This window comes from Mytilus edulis, chromosome 12 (assembly GCF_963676685.1).
Source record: "Mytilus edulis chromosome 12, xbMytEdul2.2, whole genome shotgun sequence".
In the NCBI taxonomy this organism is placed as follows: domain Eukaryota; kingdom Metazoa; phylum Mollusca; class Bivalvia; order Mytilida; family Mytilidae; genus Mytilus; species Mytilus edulis.
The window spans coordinates 12,191,792-12,209,139 of NC_092355.1; the positions used below are offsets into that span (position 1 = coordinate 12,191,792).

General features: G+C 31.9%; 2 protein-coding genes across 2 annotated transcripts in view; both read right to left on the minus strand.

The window, feature by feature from the left end:
* The window catches only part of LOC139497170 (uncharacterized), a 545,683-nt gene that overhangs the window by 302,759 nt on the left and 225,576 nt on the right, over positions 1–17,348 (minus strand). The gene's annotated exons all lie outside the window — the stretch shown is intronic.
* On the minus strand, positions 14,548–15,708 carry LOC139497426 (neuronal acetylcholine receptor subunit beta-4-like). Its single transcript, XM_071285646.1, has one exon. It carries the CDS (start codon positions 15,706–15,708, stop codon positions 14,548–14,550), a length of 1,161 nt encoding a protein of 386 aa, XP_071141747.1.

Here is a 17,348-nt window from a genome sequence, read left to right on the forward strand (position 1 = left end):
GTATTCACTTCAAACACGGGGAAACATTCTACGACTCTGCATAGCACGTGATACAAACGTTTGTATAAAGTTAAGAACTTCAAAAATATTTGCCCTCAATCATTACACTTGTCAGTTTAAACTTCCATTTTCGAAATGAGCATCTGGTTAAGTACAAAGGGTTGAAGTTCCATTAATGTTATGATAATATTCAACTACCAGTTTGTGTGTTAAGAAAATGTGTCCCAGCCGGAAAATTGACACTAACAATATAACGAAGGTCAGTGTATTTTTTTTGTATTTATTTTTTTTATGAATTAAGGATTTTTAATGCACCTTTTGTTTTTCAATGTTTGCCTAACATTCGGAATACTCTAGTTTTGTCCATGCAGTGCCATTAAAAAGTTTGCCCGCCAACCATTTCTTTTTTTTAATGATATTTTACATTTAATTTAAAACGTAGTACATTTTTGTGTTTTTGAAAATCCTTTTTATTTTTTCATTGTTTTTGAAAGAAAAAAGATGATAGTAATAAATGAAGTCTAGAGAGAAAAAGACCCTGTCAAAATTTCAATGGGTTTTATTGCAATAACAAGCACTAGGAATATTCATTTTTTTTCTGTTGGTTTTTTTTTTGGAAAAAGAATAGCTAGATTCCTCACGTGCATCGCTATATAGTTGTTATAGAAAAGACCAAGACTTCTGGAGAATTATAAGAATCCGTGTTGGATAGAAGATGGACACCTTCGTTGTCTCCCATACTTCCACATTTTTGGTGTATGTAAATCAGGAACGACAGATTTATTCCGCCGGTTGATGATACATCACCAGATTATGCAAAATAAAGGATTTATGAAGAAAGAAACTTGGTTCTGGTCATGGAAACGGTATGGAGAACGTAAGTTGTCATGGAAACGGTATGGTGAACGTAAGTTGTCATGGAAACGGTATGGTGATGTAGGCTGTCATGGAAACGGTATGTTGAACGTAAGATGTCATGAAAACGGTATGGTGAACGTAAGTTGTCATGGAAACAGTATGGTGAACGTAAGCTGTCATGGAAACGAGATGGTAAACGTAAGTTGTCATGGGAACGGTATTGGGAACGTAAGTTGTCATAGAATCGGAGGGTGAACATAAGTTGTCGAGGAAACGATATGGTGAACATAAGTTATCATGGAAACAGTATGGTGAACGTAAGCTGTCATGGAAACGAGATGGTAAACGTAAGTTATCATGGGAATGGTATTGGGAACGTAAGTTGTCATAGAATAGGATGGTGAACATAAGTTGTCCAGGAAACGATATGGTGAACGTAAGTTGTCATGGAAACGGTATGGTGAACGTAATCTGTCATGGAAACGGTATGGTAAACGTAAATTGTCATAACAAAGAAATTGCATAAAAGGCCGTTGTTTAAATACACTGTATTTGAACTTTGATTGCTAGTTGTCTCATTGGCAATCATATACCAGGCACCCTTATACATGGTTACTTGTTATATACCAGGCCTCCTTATATATGGTTACTTGTTATACGTCAATCATATACCAGGCATCCCTATATATAGTTACTTGTTATACGTCTAGATGTCAATCATATACCAGGCATCCTTATATATGGTTACTTTTTATACCGATAGATGTGAATATGTCATGCATATCCAAAAAGGGAAACGCTTTAATGAGATTTATCTATTACAGCACTATTGACTATTATAAAACATTTGAGTTGCGAATTTAATTTTTGTTTACGCTTCAGTTTCTGAACATCCAGAAATTATTTCATTTCAGAAAGGTTAGTATCCGTAAGAAAAATTACAGCAAAATGAACAAACAACTTATTTGTATTTGAATATATCATACACAAGTATGGTGATGCTTATGTGTGTCGTTACTTTTTAAAAGTCTTGAAATGAAGATGGTTTCCGAATATTCCCCGTCATCCAATTCGGATTTCGATTATCGTTTTCTATATAATCACACGATCAGGAAAGCAACGATTTAAAACAGTTCAAACGACAACGCACCACAATGTTATTAAAACGAAAAACAAAATTGTATAACTTATGGCTAGCAAACTTAAGTTCAGGACGAACGGAAAATGAAAAGAATATCTTGACGAAACCAGTTTATTTAAAAATTTACTTTCCACAATAGCAATTAATAGTTTGCCGTTGTTAATTTGTAAAATAAACACGAAACTCCGACTCGATTTCCCGAGATTTCTCAGATGTCTTATTAATATGTATGAACTTGAAATATAAAGTGGGCTCTTTCTATAAGAGAGATTATGTATAATTACAAGTACATGTATAACATTGCAAAAAAGAATTTTTAAGAGTGCAAAAATTGCATAACAAATAAGTTTTACTGTGCTTGGTTTTTTTTCTCAGATTCACATGGTCAAATTTCAACACGGAAGAATTTTATCGACCTATTTGATGTGTTACCACAACGACTTACATATAGATATGACATAGATATGTACTATTCACACTTTGTGACAGGTAAAATAATATTTATAACACTATTCAAATATTGATAGTTAAAAACAAAACATTGTCATGTTTCGAATAAAAATTTACATTAGGAAAAAGTTCTTATCTTCTACCAAAAGTTATCAAGGTACCATGTCTAAAAGTTATAACACTTTCGAGTCAGTTTTGTGTACTCATACTCCAAAATCAACCAATCAAAATATTGGATTTCCTGTTTCAAGCATGATTTTTGTGCTATGAGCACTGTGCAAAGTTTTGTAACTTCAAACCCAGACTTATAATTTGATACACAAGACGCTTGTTTCGTCTAGATAAGACACATCAGTGACGCTTAGATCAAAATAGTTAAAAAGCCAAACAAGTATAAAATTGAAAAGCAATTACATCTACCATACACAATAACCCAAGTTTCAATTTGTTGACATGAAAAGAAAAAGAAATAAGATGCAGTAGACTTAAATCAGCTTGCACACTAGTCTCACTACTTTCATAATTTCGTGTGAAGGGAAAGTCGTGTTTGCTGTCATAATATTATCATAATGTAAACAAATACAACTTACCAGCTGTTTAGCTCACTAGGGCCCGAAGGACCCGTGTGAGCTTATGCCATCACTTGGCGTCCGTCGTCGTCCATCGTCTGTCTTCGTCCGCCGTCGTAAACTATTTAAAAAATCTTCTATTCTGAAACTACTAGGCCAAATACCTTCAAACTTTAACCAAATGTGTCTAGTTTATAAATTGTATCCGAAGTTTGGATACATCGACAAACATGGCCGCCATGGCTAAACATAGAACATAGGGGTCAAATGCAGTTTTTGGTTTTATATCTCAAAAACTAAAGCTTTTAGAGCAAATCTGACAGTAGTAAATAGTTCAAATGGTCAAGATCTATAAGCCCTGAAATTTTCATACAAACCGAACAACCCATTGCATTGTTGGGTTGTTGTCCATAAATTGGTTATTTTAAGGAAAATTTGCAGTTTTTGGTCATTATGTCGGTTATTATTGAAGATAAAGATAAACTGTAAACAGCAAAGTAAGATATAAAAAACATTAACCCCTTAAGAAGTAATTGCCCATTAAGGGCAATTTTACACAAGTTATTTATGATTTTTAACCTTTCAAATCTTCTCAAATGAATCTTGTATAAATTTTGTATTTTATTTCCTTATTCGTCAAGAAAAAAGTAAAATCACAAAACTACTGAGCTCCGAGGAAAATTGAAAGCGGAAAGTCACTAATAAAAGGGCAAAATCAAATGATAAAGCACATCAAGCGAAACACAGACACTATGGCTAAAATGGAACATAGGGGTAAAATGCATTTATTTGCCTTTGAAAAAAATATGACAGATAAAATAACATACAATGAATATTTAAATGGCATTTTTAAGCCAACATTAATATATCATGTATATATTGAAAAGTAAAAAAAATCATTGATGAAAGATTTAAGCAAAAGAAATACCAGGTGAGTGATTTGAAAGCCTGTTGTTTTAAATAAAAGTCTTACAAAAAAGGTTTTTATCTTTCAAATTGTCGGAAAAAAACACAATATTTATTTGTTAAAACAGTAGAGAAATCTATTATATCCTGTGTTGCCACGAAGGGGGGTAGTTTCAATGTTAAGTATACGTAAAATAGAGGCGAAATCTACAGAAGAGATACTCAAACTCATCGGTCAAGAAAATACCATGAAAAAATAAAAACGACAAATTGACATACAACCAACAACACACAAAACACAACATCAAACAGTAAGGACAGAGTTATACGAACCCCACCAATGAAAAAGACCGAAAGAAATAAAGAAAGCTTATTCAGTTCATTCATTTTCCCTGTTTTTATTAAGGTCATGGCGATCCAATGGACATCTGGTATCCTTTTGATTGGACAGTGATACCACCGAATAATCCTACATCAGAAGAACCAGTTTATATAACACCGAATCTGATATACCATTTAAATCCAAATATCAAGCTTATTCTCGTTATACGAGATCCAGCTGAAAGGTAATTATATGAGAAAATGTTTTAGCATTATTGTAATATTTCGTGGCGGTCAATTTTTATTGGTGGCGGAAGCTTAAGAGAACCAGCGAACTTAGAAAGGTGACACTCCTATTCAATTGAGGAGGTTACAGTCGAGCACTACTGCACGTGCGAAATTATGCTTCTGATATGAATGTGAAATTGTTTTCACTCATGAATCTGTAGTTGTTTAATTCAATTTATAAATATTGTTTAATTATGCAGACTGAACTACAGCGATCCGAAAATATTAATACAGAAAACCTGTTAAGTTTGAATATTATGCAGCCTTTGAAAAAAACAGAAAAGTCCACTTTGATAACCAATTAAAACAATAATCAACATTTATCTGATATAAAAGATTTGATGCATTAGCTATCACAAATAAGAACCATTGATTTGTTTATATAGATTAGACCGTTGTTTTTCCCGTTTGAATGGTTTTATACTAATTAATACTTTTGGGGGCCCTTTATTGCTTGCTGTTCGAGATGACTCTAGGCTCCGTGTTAAAGACGGCACCTTGATCTATATGAGTTTACCTTTATACATTGTTATTTGGATGAAGAGTTGTCTCTTTGGCACTCATACCACGTCTTCCTATATCCATTGATTTATTTATTTCTGGACATAACACTTCAAGGTAGTGATAATCTAACCATTTGCGTTTTTGAAACGTAGATTTTAAGAATATAAATCATTTATTAGTAAATATATGATTGTGTACTTGTCCCAGTTAGGAGCCTGTAGTTCAGTGGTTATTGTCAGTTCTGTCTGGCATATTTATTTTTCGTATAAATTAGATAGTTAGTTTTCGCAATTGAATTGTTTCATTTCGTTTATGGGTCATTTTTCAAAAAAATATCGAATTTTCAGTAGACCCATGCTGAATTTTTATTTCTAATGGAAATTTCAGTTTTAATGGTTTAAATGAAAGCTTGTCGGATTTGTGATTAAGAACATTTATTTTAAACACACTTTTCATCTATTTTGATAAGATTAAACTGCATTTTAGTCCGATTTTGGGGGTATTTGTGTGCGTACAGTGTCAGAAAACACATTTCAAATGATTTTTACCGATTTTCTGATCGCCTTGATATCTGCAAAAGGGACTTTTTAAGAACGTTAATTATTACTCTAACGAAAAATCGTAGCTTCTTTATCATTGTATGTAACATATTATCTACAAACTAAATCCAATCAGCGTACGGGAGGTGCATGTCTATCCTGTTACCGCTACTTAAATCAGCTGTTCAATTATTTTCCCTATGAATATTGAATCAGTCAGTGTTGATTTCAAAAGTGCAAAGTAATCTTTACATTTAAAACGCCTCGTTTCTTCAACGACAGTGTAGAGAAAAAAGAAATTTCAAGACATTTAGTGAAAAAAATAGTGTACTTTTTTTCATGTCTATGCTGTTACCAACAATTCTGATTAATTACACCAAACGTATGCTTGTAAAAAGTACAACAACGTGTTGGAAACCAAATTCACAATAGAAAACCATAATCACTTCACCAATTGGAGAAGTTATTTTACAACAGCAATCAAAAAGAAGAAAATTGTCTATCCTGTTACTACGGTTGCTATGGTTACAGTAACAGGATAGACAATTGTAGACAAAAACGTCGTTAACTTTTTTATCTTAACATTTAGGTGCAAAACGAATAAAATATTTCGTTGTTTGAACTCATCCTAAGGTTATAACGTCTTAATCTTCTCTATTAAGCATTTGCATGTGCAATACTGATATCGGTAACAGGATAGAGAAAAAGGTAACAGGATAGACTTTTATATAGTTATATATCAGAAACGTACGTTCCTGTTACCAATGAAATAAAGAGAAAAGTAAACTAACTTATGAGGGATTTACTTGATGTTGGGTTTGTTTGAACGGGTGAAAAAATGCCGAACATTAGAAATTGCTATCTTAGACTTGCATTACTGGTGGTAATTTTTACAACCTTTTGAAAACCATTTTTTAGGGGCATTTTTCAGTACAACCTGGAAAATTGGCAAATAATCCATTATTTTACAGAATGAATATATATAGAAGTTTATTCTCTTGAAAACCATCTAAATGGCTACGTAAACAAGCTTAACATTTTATCTAAACCTTTTCTTAATAACCAAAGATTTCTTTTGAAAATTGTAACAGGATAGACAAAATATTGTACCACCGATCAAAAAATGTTTCAAGATATTCTTCTATGACATCATTAAGACTGTATCTTTTAATATGTTGTTCTTAAAGTACTGTGTGTTTTGATTTGCTTATGTAGAGGGTTGTTTGAATAAGTAACTTTTAATAAAAAAAATTATTTTCAAAATTCGACGTTTTTTTAAAATGACCCTTATAGCAAGCTATGCAGTATTTGTCCTGTAGTTGTTGAAGGCTGTACGGTTGCTTATAACTGCTTACACTCACTTTATTTGAACTTTTGCTTGACAGTTATCTCCTTATTATTATATTAGTACATAATAAAAGATACATATACAACTGTATCAAAAACATATTGGTTAGATACCAATTTTCGTGGACTTCGTGCGTACAGAATTTTAGATGTTCAACGTATTTCTAATTTCTAAGGGATTGTATGCAGACTTTGCCAAAACAACACAATTAAATATCAACGAATACACAATTTTTCCTCAATGCACGAAAAGTGGCACCCATGAAAATAAATGAAACAACAGTTACTCATTTTAAACTCTACAGTCATTACCTACATAAGAATTTGGGGATCAATATCCAGCCCAGTGCCAAGGAATTCCACGAAGATGTTCAACATGCTGTTTCTACTTTTGCTAATTGTACCAATAGCAAAAGTCTTCGGGCATGTTTATATGATACAGTTCTATATAAAAGATTACGGGTACGTTTGATTATGATTAAAGATGATAGCAAAAGACATTGTAATTATGCAAAGAAACATAACTAGGGTTTTTATCATACAGCGTGTATACTTGATAATACATCAATTAAGTTTTGTTCGTCCAAACCGAATAATTCTTTCGTTATATTCCTATCACTATGATTACTTTGGAGGAGGAGAGAATCGGAGACGGAAAGGGCTTGGATTATTCGAGTTCGTCTTCATCAGTAGTACATTTTGATTGGCAGACAACAGACACATGGTGTTTTTAAGAAAAATAAATTGTTCCACTTTAACTCAGAATCCATGAATGCACATTACTCGTCATGACACGTTACGACAATACGTACCAATTGCAAAACAGAAAATTAGACTATTTACCGGATTTGTAATCACATAAGCAACACGACGGGTGCCACATGTGGAGCAGGATCTGCTTACCCTTCCGGAGCACCTGAGATCACCCCTAGTTTTTGGTGGGGGTCGTGTTGTTTATTCTTTAGTTTTCTATGTTGTGTCATGTGTACTATTGTTTTTCTGTTTGTCTTTTTCATTTTTAGCCATGGCGTTGTCAGTTTGTTTTAGATTTATGAGTTTGACTGTCCCTTTGGTATCTTTCGTCCCTCTTTTAACAATACAATTTTGATTTAGTTTGTATTTTTACTGTATTTGGCATTAAAATTGACTAAAATTAGATTAACAAAAAACAAACGGTATAGTGTATAGTGTATAACAAAACAATTTACGAAAAAACAAGTATGACAAATTTCAACCAACGCCAACCACTGAACTACAGTTATTGTTGAATTGGGACAGGCAACTCGAGTGAGTGTATTTCTTGTAAGGTTAGTTTATTTCCTTATTATATATCTCTTACAGTAATTCTCAAGGTGAAAATATCGTCAATTTTTTTTTTCTGTAAAAGTACGCAATATTTATGTGTTCATTAGAATAAGAATTATTAATCTCACAACTAAAATAGGTAAAATATAGAAACACTTGAAAACGATTTTTTTTCTATTTTCCATTCGGATGACAATACTGTTTTTCCGTTTCAGGCACCAATATCCTCAGGGTTTTACTTTTCTGCGTGATTGGTTGAAGGTCTTTGACAAGGATCAGATTATGGTCATACGTACAGAAAACTACCGTCATAATATAGCGGGCACTCTGGTGGAGGTGTTCAAGTTCTTAAATCTGGGTACGTACAATAATCTCTTCCTTGAAATAGGTATTCTATTTCATACAATTCTGCGTCGTAAACTATTTCAAAAATCTTCTCCTCTGAAACTACTGGGCCAAATACCTTCAAACTTTAACTAAATGTTCCTTAGGGTATCTAGTATATTAATTGTATATGAAGTGTATTTGATATTTTATTGAAGAATATTTTGTATATTGAAAAAAAACACAATATATCTGAAAGTACACGTCGAACTGTTACATTTCGTTTTTTAATGCTTGTCATACCGTGAGACTTGGATGTCTGTATAACTAATGAACAGTATACTAGTACTTGAATATTGTTCTGCGTAGATTGTTTTAAGTATTCCAGATTGCATGCGAGTGTGACATATATTCTACGATAGATAAACACCCAACATTTATGTACTTATCCTTTTTCAGTATTGCAAAGCTTTTAAAACTGTTTTATACATGTTTCGTTACCGATGCCACTAATTTGAAATTACGTTTTCGCTAGAGGTACATATTTTACTGCAAACTCTTTGTGACGTCATATATGACGTACTATGTTGTTTGTATTACAATAATAAAATACAGAAGGGAATTAGGGAATGTTTAAAAGAGACAACAACCCGATCGAAGAATAAAAAAACAACATCCATAAGCACAACGGGTCTACAACACAGCAAGAAAATACCGCACCCAGAGTCTGACCTCAGCTGACTCCTAAACAAAAATATGTACTTGTTCCGGAAAAAATGACGTCATACTAAACTCCTAAACATATAACATGAACTTAAATTAAAAAAAAAGAACAACATACAGGGGCTCTTGATAAGGGACAGGCGCGAAATGTAAATATTTTTGTTATAGAAAATTTATAAATTAATTGAAAGCATTTTTGTTTACAGACGAAGTAGGACCGTATGTTCTGGAGAAAAGGGCATGTAGAGAGTTGGAGTATAAAACAAAATACAGGTCGCCAAAAATGAACAAAACGAGAAGCCTTTTAGAAACATTTTATTACGATAGCCAGCGCGACATGGACAGTCTACTAGAAGAATATGGAATAAACCTTTCACTTCAACCACAAAATGAAATGGCCAGTAAAATAAACTGTTCAAGATTTATTGCCAAAAGGAATAAAGTTAAACGCTATTTTGTAAGCAAAAAAATAATACGAAATATTTCAAGAATAAATATATAACTCGTTAATTTGTATTAGATTACAGATTTTATTTTGAAACAAAAGTCATATTTATGAATAGATCGAAATGATAAATTTAGTAAGAATGCACATTTATTATAGTATATACCCAACCCTCTTTGAAGGCTCGTTGCAAGGTGGTAATCTTGAGTCCGATGATCCGGCTTGTAAAAACCAAGATGGCAAATGGCTAAAAATAGTACATAGGGTAAAATGCAGTTTTTGGCTAAAATCTCAGAAACCAAAGCATTCAGAGCAAATCTGACAGGAAAAAAATTGTAAGTTAAGTCAAGGTCTATCTTCCCAGAAATTTTTAGACCAATCAGGCAACCTGTTGTTGGGTTGCTGCCTCTGAATTGGTAATTTTAAGAAGCAATTTGCAGCTTTTGGTTATTATCTTGAATATTATTATAGATAGAGATAAATTGTAAACAGCATTAATGTACAGCAAAGTAAAAACTACAAATAAGTCAACATTATAAAAATGGTCAATTGATTTCTTAAGGAGTTATTGCCCTTTATAGTAAATTTTGAACAATTTTCATAAATTTAGAAAATTTTGTTAATTTTAAGAAAAGATTTTAACTACTGGGATAGATTCATAGGTTCTTTAGATAGAGATAATTGAAAGCAGCAAGAATGTTCAGTAAGGTAAGTTCTACAAACACATGATCACCATCACCAAAACACAATTTTGTCATGAATCCATCTGTGCCCTTTGTTTATGCTATGCGCATAGACCAAGATGAGCGACACAGGCTCTTTAGAGCATCTAGTTTATGGTCACGCTTTGTTGAAAAAAAGAATCCCAAATATTTGTACACATATATCATGTACATTCTGCACAGGAAGTTTAGTTGAGAAATTATAAAATCAAGTCAAATTTCCGTTACGAGTAGGAGTGTTTCCTTTGTAAGTAAAGGTATATGTAAGAAATGAAGATTGTTGGTGATAATTTATACATATACGTGTGTTAGTGTTATATCAAAATAATGGAAAGGAGTACATTTTTTCGCCGATATTTTCCGGAACACTAGAGATCAACCCCAGTTTGTAAAGGGGTTCGTGTTACTGAGTGTTTCGTTTTATAGTGTTTTGTGTACCGTTGTTTGTCTTTTATGTCTTTTTCATTTTTTGCAATGTTGTTGTCAACTTATTATTGGCTTATGATTATGAATGTCTCTTTGGTGTCTTTCGTCTCCTTTTCGGATTTTAAAGCTGATTTAACGATTGCATATTCATGTATGATACTTGGATAGATTCGAATATTAAAATGATAGTTTAGTTTGTTCTGACCTGTGTCTATGAAACACCAATTACTATATATAATAGTTTTCAAATGAACTTAAGATTTTAGAAACCAGTTAAAAACATTCAAATACAGAATGACTTAGAGACAAATAACAATATCATACAAAGCTGTTGGTCATCAATCATGTTAATGTCAAACTGGATGTTAGACAATTAAATAAATGTAATTTTTACTGGATTTTATTAAAGTATTGAACAGACTGACAAATACTTAAGCAAGCTATATAAGCTCCAAATATTGAATAAATGATAATAAAATAATATAAATATACTTAAATAACAATAAAATAATCCATAACATCTGTTAATTTATTTGAAATACTAACCTTGTCACAAAATTAAGTGATAAATGTACGAGAAAACGATTTTTAATATATTTACAATATTTGCAATAACTCACTGCTTTTACAATTCAAATATTGAAATGCAAGAACCAGATGTGAATTTAAATTTCAAAGTACGGCATTGATTCCGATATGCTTTACAAATCCAGAGAACAAACAAGAAGGGTCTTGAGTTTGTATTGTGTGCAATACAACATGGTTTTGGAATTCTCTGTCGTACCATCTATTTACAAAATTGTTTAAGATATGACATTAAAAAACACCCTGATTTGCATCGAGCAACAATCGTTAATAAAATATACGAAGAAAGTATCAAAACATGTCTCAAAATCACACCAGGTCTCTTTATGTTTTACTTTGAACTTTTATTTTAAATACATACACGTGTGTAACGGTCTTTGTATATCTATAAAATGACAAAAACCAACCATTTCGTAAGACATAATTGGGTGAAATATGTTTATGTCCAGGACATCATTTGATGTATTTTACATACAACTGTAATGCGTATGATTGAGTTGTATAAACCTATCAAAACAGTTAGTGATCACAGGTGCTACATAAGTGTAAGCTTATTCTGTTCCACATATGGCAACTTATGGTCTCATTTGGTGACGGCATGTGAAGTTATCTTACACTTCTTAAGGTGGTACCCAACACCTTGACTAAAATTAATTTGGCTCATTTAATTTTTATAATATTTTGACAAAGTATTTACTTTGACCCTTTGACAAATTGTTTTAATTTTTTTTTTAATTTAAAACCAACGATTTTATCTAAAAATTTACACTGGTTATATAGCAGTTTGACAAACCCCAATTTTGGTCATTGAGAATATTAATATTCCTTTAACAACACAACGTAATTTAAACGTTCAGTTGATTTTACAGAGTCATCTCCCATAGTGTTAGGTACCACCTTAATTAACCTTTTTTTACACATCAACGATAATGATACAACACATGACAATCCATTTCACAAAAATATCTTATGAGAAAACACACTTTTATGTTAAGAACATGAGATATTGCGTCGAAAAACTAAAACAGATTTATTTGTGCTTTGCGTAAAAATAATTGTCGGACTCAGAAACCCCAACCCTGGCAGGTTTCATCTGAACTTGACCTCATTTTCATGATTCATTGGTCATGTTAAGTTCCCGTCGTTAGATCATCTTCTGAGATACTATAAGAATGTGTCAACTATGTATGCTGTTTGGAATAATTGTAATGGAAACATGTCTGTCTGGCAAGATTTATCTGCTTGTCTACATTTTTATGGTTCATTGATCAATGCAATGATTTTATGTTAAAGCTGGTTCTTCAATTTATAAAGAAAAATATCAGTTAAATTTGAAGTGTTTATTATTTATAAAGTAAACCTATCTGTCTTGCAAGGTTCACTAGACCTTGATCTAATTTGCATGGTTCATTTGTTGATATTCAATCATTACGCTGATCTGTTTATTGAAGGGCAATATATGTGGTTTGATGGCCAACGAGACAACTCTCCATCCAACTCTATTTAGTGTATGAATAGATTGTACGGTGTAACTAACTGTCTGTCTGACTTGGTTTATCTGATCTCAAACTCGACATCATTTGTATGGTTTATGTATAATTTTAATTTTTTGTGAAATTTGTAAACAAAACCTTTATCTTAAGGATGTTTGCTCCTCCATTTTTTAATTTTTTGCCAGATTTTCGGAATCCTCTGGTTTCATCCATGTATTGTCATTAAAACATTTTGCCCACTAACCCCTACTTTTCTTTTCATAATTTTATAACATAATGTTTAAAAAGCCATATTTTAAAATTTTATATAACTATTGTTATTTTTTCATTTTTTTTTAAACAAATAAGTGCCAATGTAAAATATACGAAAAATCGAGAGAGAATTTTTTCCCGCCAAATTTTCAATGGCTTATATCTCAAAAAAGAGCACACGGACCCTCCATTTTTCTCTACTTTTTTCGTTTCTTTATTTATATACTATCAATTCATAATAGTCTTTTAAAAAGCTTGTTATTTTTTAACAGAGTAGCGAACATCCTTAAGGACTATCAACTTCAAATCGATCTGTGTAAGTAAAGCAAGCAGTATAGAAATTCAAACATGGTTCGAGTTCCAAGAAAAACAAAACTAGTCAGAGGAATCCCTACACACTATATACTGTTATATATAATTCACCCGAAATTTGACAAATACATGATATATTGGTTACTGATGTACTGACTTTAGCAGTCATTAACAGCAAGGATAAACAAAAAACTGACAACCAAACATAGACAACAGAGCAAACTTTCATGAAGGACATAATACAAACATCAATATTCTCTACTTCTTCATGGGTAATTTTTGGACTACATTTTAATTTCCTGTAGAAATAAAAAAAAAATAGAAAAGATTACACAGGTCAACAAAGGCATCACACTTATATTTTTTGGTTTATAAAACAAAAAAGCTAATTATGTCTGTCGTTTGTTAATGTGGATCATACGTGTTTCTTGTTTGAATAAAAGACTTAGTGTATATGAAATTGATATATGAAGACCTTTATAATAGATATACGAAGTGCTGAAGTCTCAAAAATTCATTATCAATCTGATTTATCTGGAGTATTCAAAAATTTGGTCTACAATTTCCACCAAAAATAGTAAATAGTCGATTAAGCCATTTAGATAACAACATTTGGTGTTTTTGTAACTACGTGTAATCATTCAATTTTGATATAAGCCTTTATAAGGGATGTCTGCAAAGCACTTATTTTGGAGTGAACTTTCATTTGTCAAGAGAAAATTGCGTATATTCATACATTTACCCATGTCCTGTTATTCGATTGAAGACTATGTAGTCAATGAAACAAGCAAATTGATTGCGCAGGCTACAGTCTTTAATACGGAAATACAGTACTTTCATTATCAGTAGTGTTTTGTATACAATACAATGAAAGTCTGGATTTTTTTTTCTTATCAATGTTTTTATTTTTTTTTTTTTTATGTTAGATTTATAATTTTATGTATATAAATGGGAGATTCATGTATCTCTTTATACATGCCTGTCTTAAAACGACGATCTCTATATCTATTTCAATAATACATAGTTATTCAAATAAATTATATATACTTAAGTCCTGCAACAAGTAACGTGATCAAAGTGGATGAAACAAATATTATCAGGCAAACCCAGAACAAAACTTTATCAAGAGCTGATATTGCTTCTTTCCATGTAACACAGACTTCTTCTCCTTCCAAACATAGACACTCATGATTAGCAAATGTAGTTAAACACCCCCTATCCAAACACATGGAATTTTCAGGTTCGTTTTGTTTTCGGCACTTTTTTGTGAGTGTTTTTAATATGTAATATACTGATTCATCATCGGACCGATGTGCACATCCGGATTCTATTGCTGAAATGATAACAATCACAGTTCCGATAAATATTTGTAGCATGATATAGATAGAAACAATCGGAATAGATTCTGAACTCTGTGGTAACGCATCACTGATAATCGTTAGAAACACAGCAAATGCTAACCACACTGTTATAACATATCCTATGCGTTCCCCTGTGTCAACCGGTATTTTGAATGTAAAAATATCCAGTATTGAAAGTAACAAGATCGGTATGATATAATTCATTATAGCGTACAATGATTTTCGTTGAATCATGATTGTAAACCGAACTTTCGTCTCGTGAGATTCCGCGAGATTCACGGCAGATGACGATACTATTTTCCATTCCCCATGTTTCTGTAGATCATCGGCCAATACTATTCCCTTGCTTCCTTGTATTATATGAACATCTGCACTAGACAAACTCCACGCCTCAAAATCTAAATGACAAGTCTGCCTATCAAAAGGGAAGTATGTTGAATCAATATCGCATTTAGACTTAAAAACCTGGAAGGGCCTCCAATTTACCAATCCATTTGAATCAATATACACCGATATGAATTTCGAACCGAGCTCATCCAGTTTTGAAAATCCATTTTGTAAAGATATATCTGGTTTCCATACGTCGCCTTGAGGATAATATATATATCTTAGCCCTCCAAAACTTGAGGGTGTCCATGACAACAATTCATCTGTCCATTCAATCTCAAGCCAACCGGTAGTGGTCAGTTTCTGTTGGATCTCGTCCACTCCTGATATTCCGTAAAGTGTAAAAATGACGTGAACTGATAACGGAACCGACTGATTTCTGCTCGGTCTTATGAGCTTGTTATAATTATTAGTCGTGAACAAATGTGTATATAAATTTTGAACATCCATGTTGGTCTGTGAAATGACTGATCCATATAGAAGTGTCAATGATGTTATTAAACACCAGGTAAAATACATTTTTCTTAAACTATTGAATTATCACTTTAAGTCAAAATTGAAGTACACGTCCAGTCGTTATTGAGTTCGAAGTAGTTTAGATTCCGTGCTTTCGGATTATTATGTCCCTGAAAATGATATCAGCTCTCTATGGGTGATAAAAATCCGATTTTAACAAACCAAATTGATTTTTCTCTAAATCAGTGTTTTTAAGTATCCTGTTATAAATTATGATACTTGTAAAATATCAAAACGCTGAGAAAATTAACTTCACGAAGTAAATGCATTGTCTTAAATCTGTTACATTACATTACGTCTTTGTTTGAACATCTTTTCTTATAAATGTCCAGCATTGGTTTCATTGTCTTGAACTGCCAATATATAAGTAATGTTCATCCGCATAGCAATATTTACGTTAACATATTTGATATGAATAATTGTTCTCGAAATAATTGACAATTCTTTCTTCAATTGTGTTGTAAAATTTCAATCAAGTTACTGACATTAAATAATATCATAGCATTTCTTCTAAAAACATGTGAAACAACGCCTACTTTACTTTAATAATAGTTTTCTTGTTGTAATGTACCTGTCTTGGAATAACTGTGTAGTGACATATATTTATAGGTTTCATGACGTAAAAGAATTAGATATCGCTAAAGCTCATGTTATTCAATTTCAGTACAATTATAAAGAAGCATTCGGCGAGTGTAGTGTTACTGTTTGATTAAATGACACTGTTAGGGATGAAACCCATTAACACGAAATAAAAGTGAGCTAGCATTATGTCAGTATATTACTTGCTAAGGTACAATCACGTATCGCATGGACGTGTTATCGTCCTGAATATGGATATAATACTTTCAAATTTCTGTATTTCAATGAATATCAATATTAAATTTGCATACTGTTTTTCAGTTTATATCATTCTAAACACCTAGATGTTAAAATCACGATTGCATGCAATGAACGTGGTTGAATATGTCGTTGTGACTTTGGTTTGCTTGCTGATCTTTAACTTGATATGTGTAGATAAATAGTTTTGTTATACGTTTTGTTTTTTTAGTTTATTAGTTAGAAATAGGACTGGTGACCTTCAAATGAAGTGCACGGAAGCGTACGTGTCGTCACAGTATTTGCATTTTGACAGATTTGAAAACAAACAATAGGAATTTTATCTAAATGAACCCGAATCTGTATGAATTGCATATAAAAATAAAACAAAAGTAGCATATACAGTCAGTGTGACACTTCTACTTAACCAGACCTGTTACTATATTTACTTCGTTTCTATCTTGTATTATTGAGAACAATTTATTATATATTTATAATTCAAAACTTTTAAACTGCACAAGTAAATGTATAAAGAAATTTAAGCTACATGCGTTTTATTTCATAATAATTACATTACATGTATGTTTCCTTATTATTGGTTATTATGATAGACTAACATCAATCTCTCGTTATTCTGAAATCAATCTTCATTTCCAAATAAATATAGATCATGTCATGATGAAATAAGCTTCTACAATAAAGTGCACATGTAAAGAAAAGAAAAACTTGATATAAATCGTGTTTTCATGGTCCTAGCG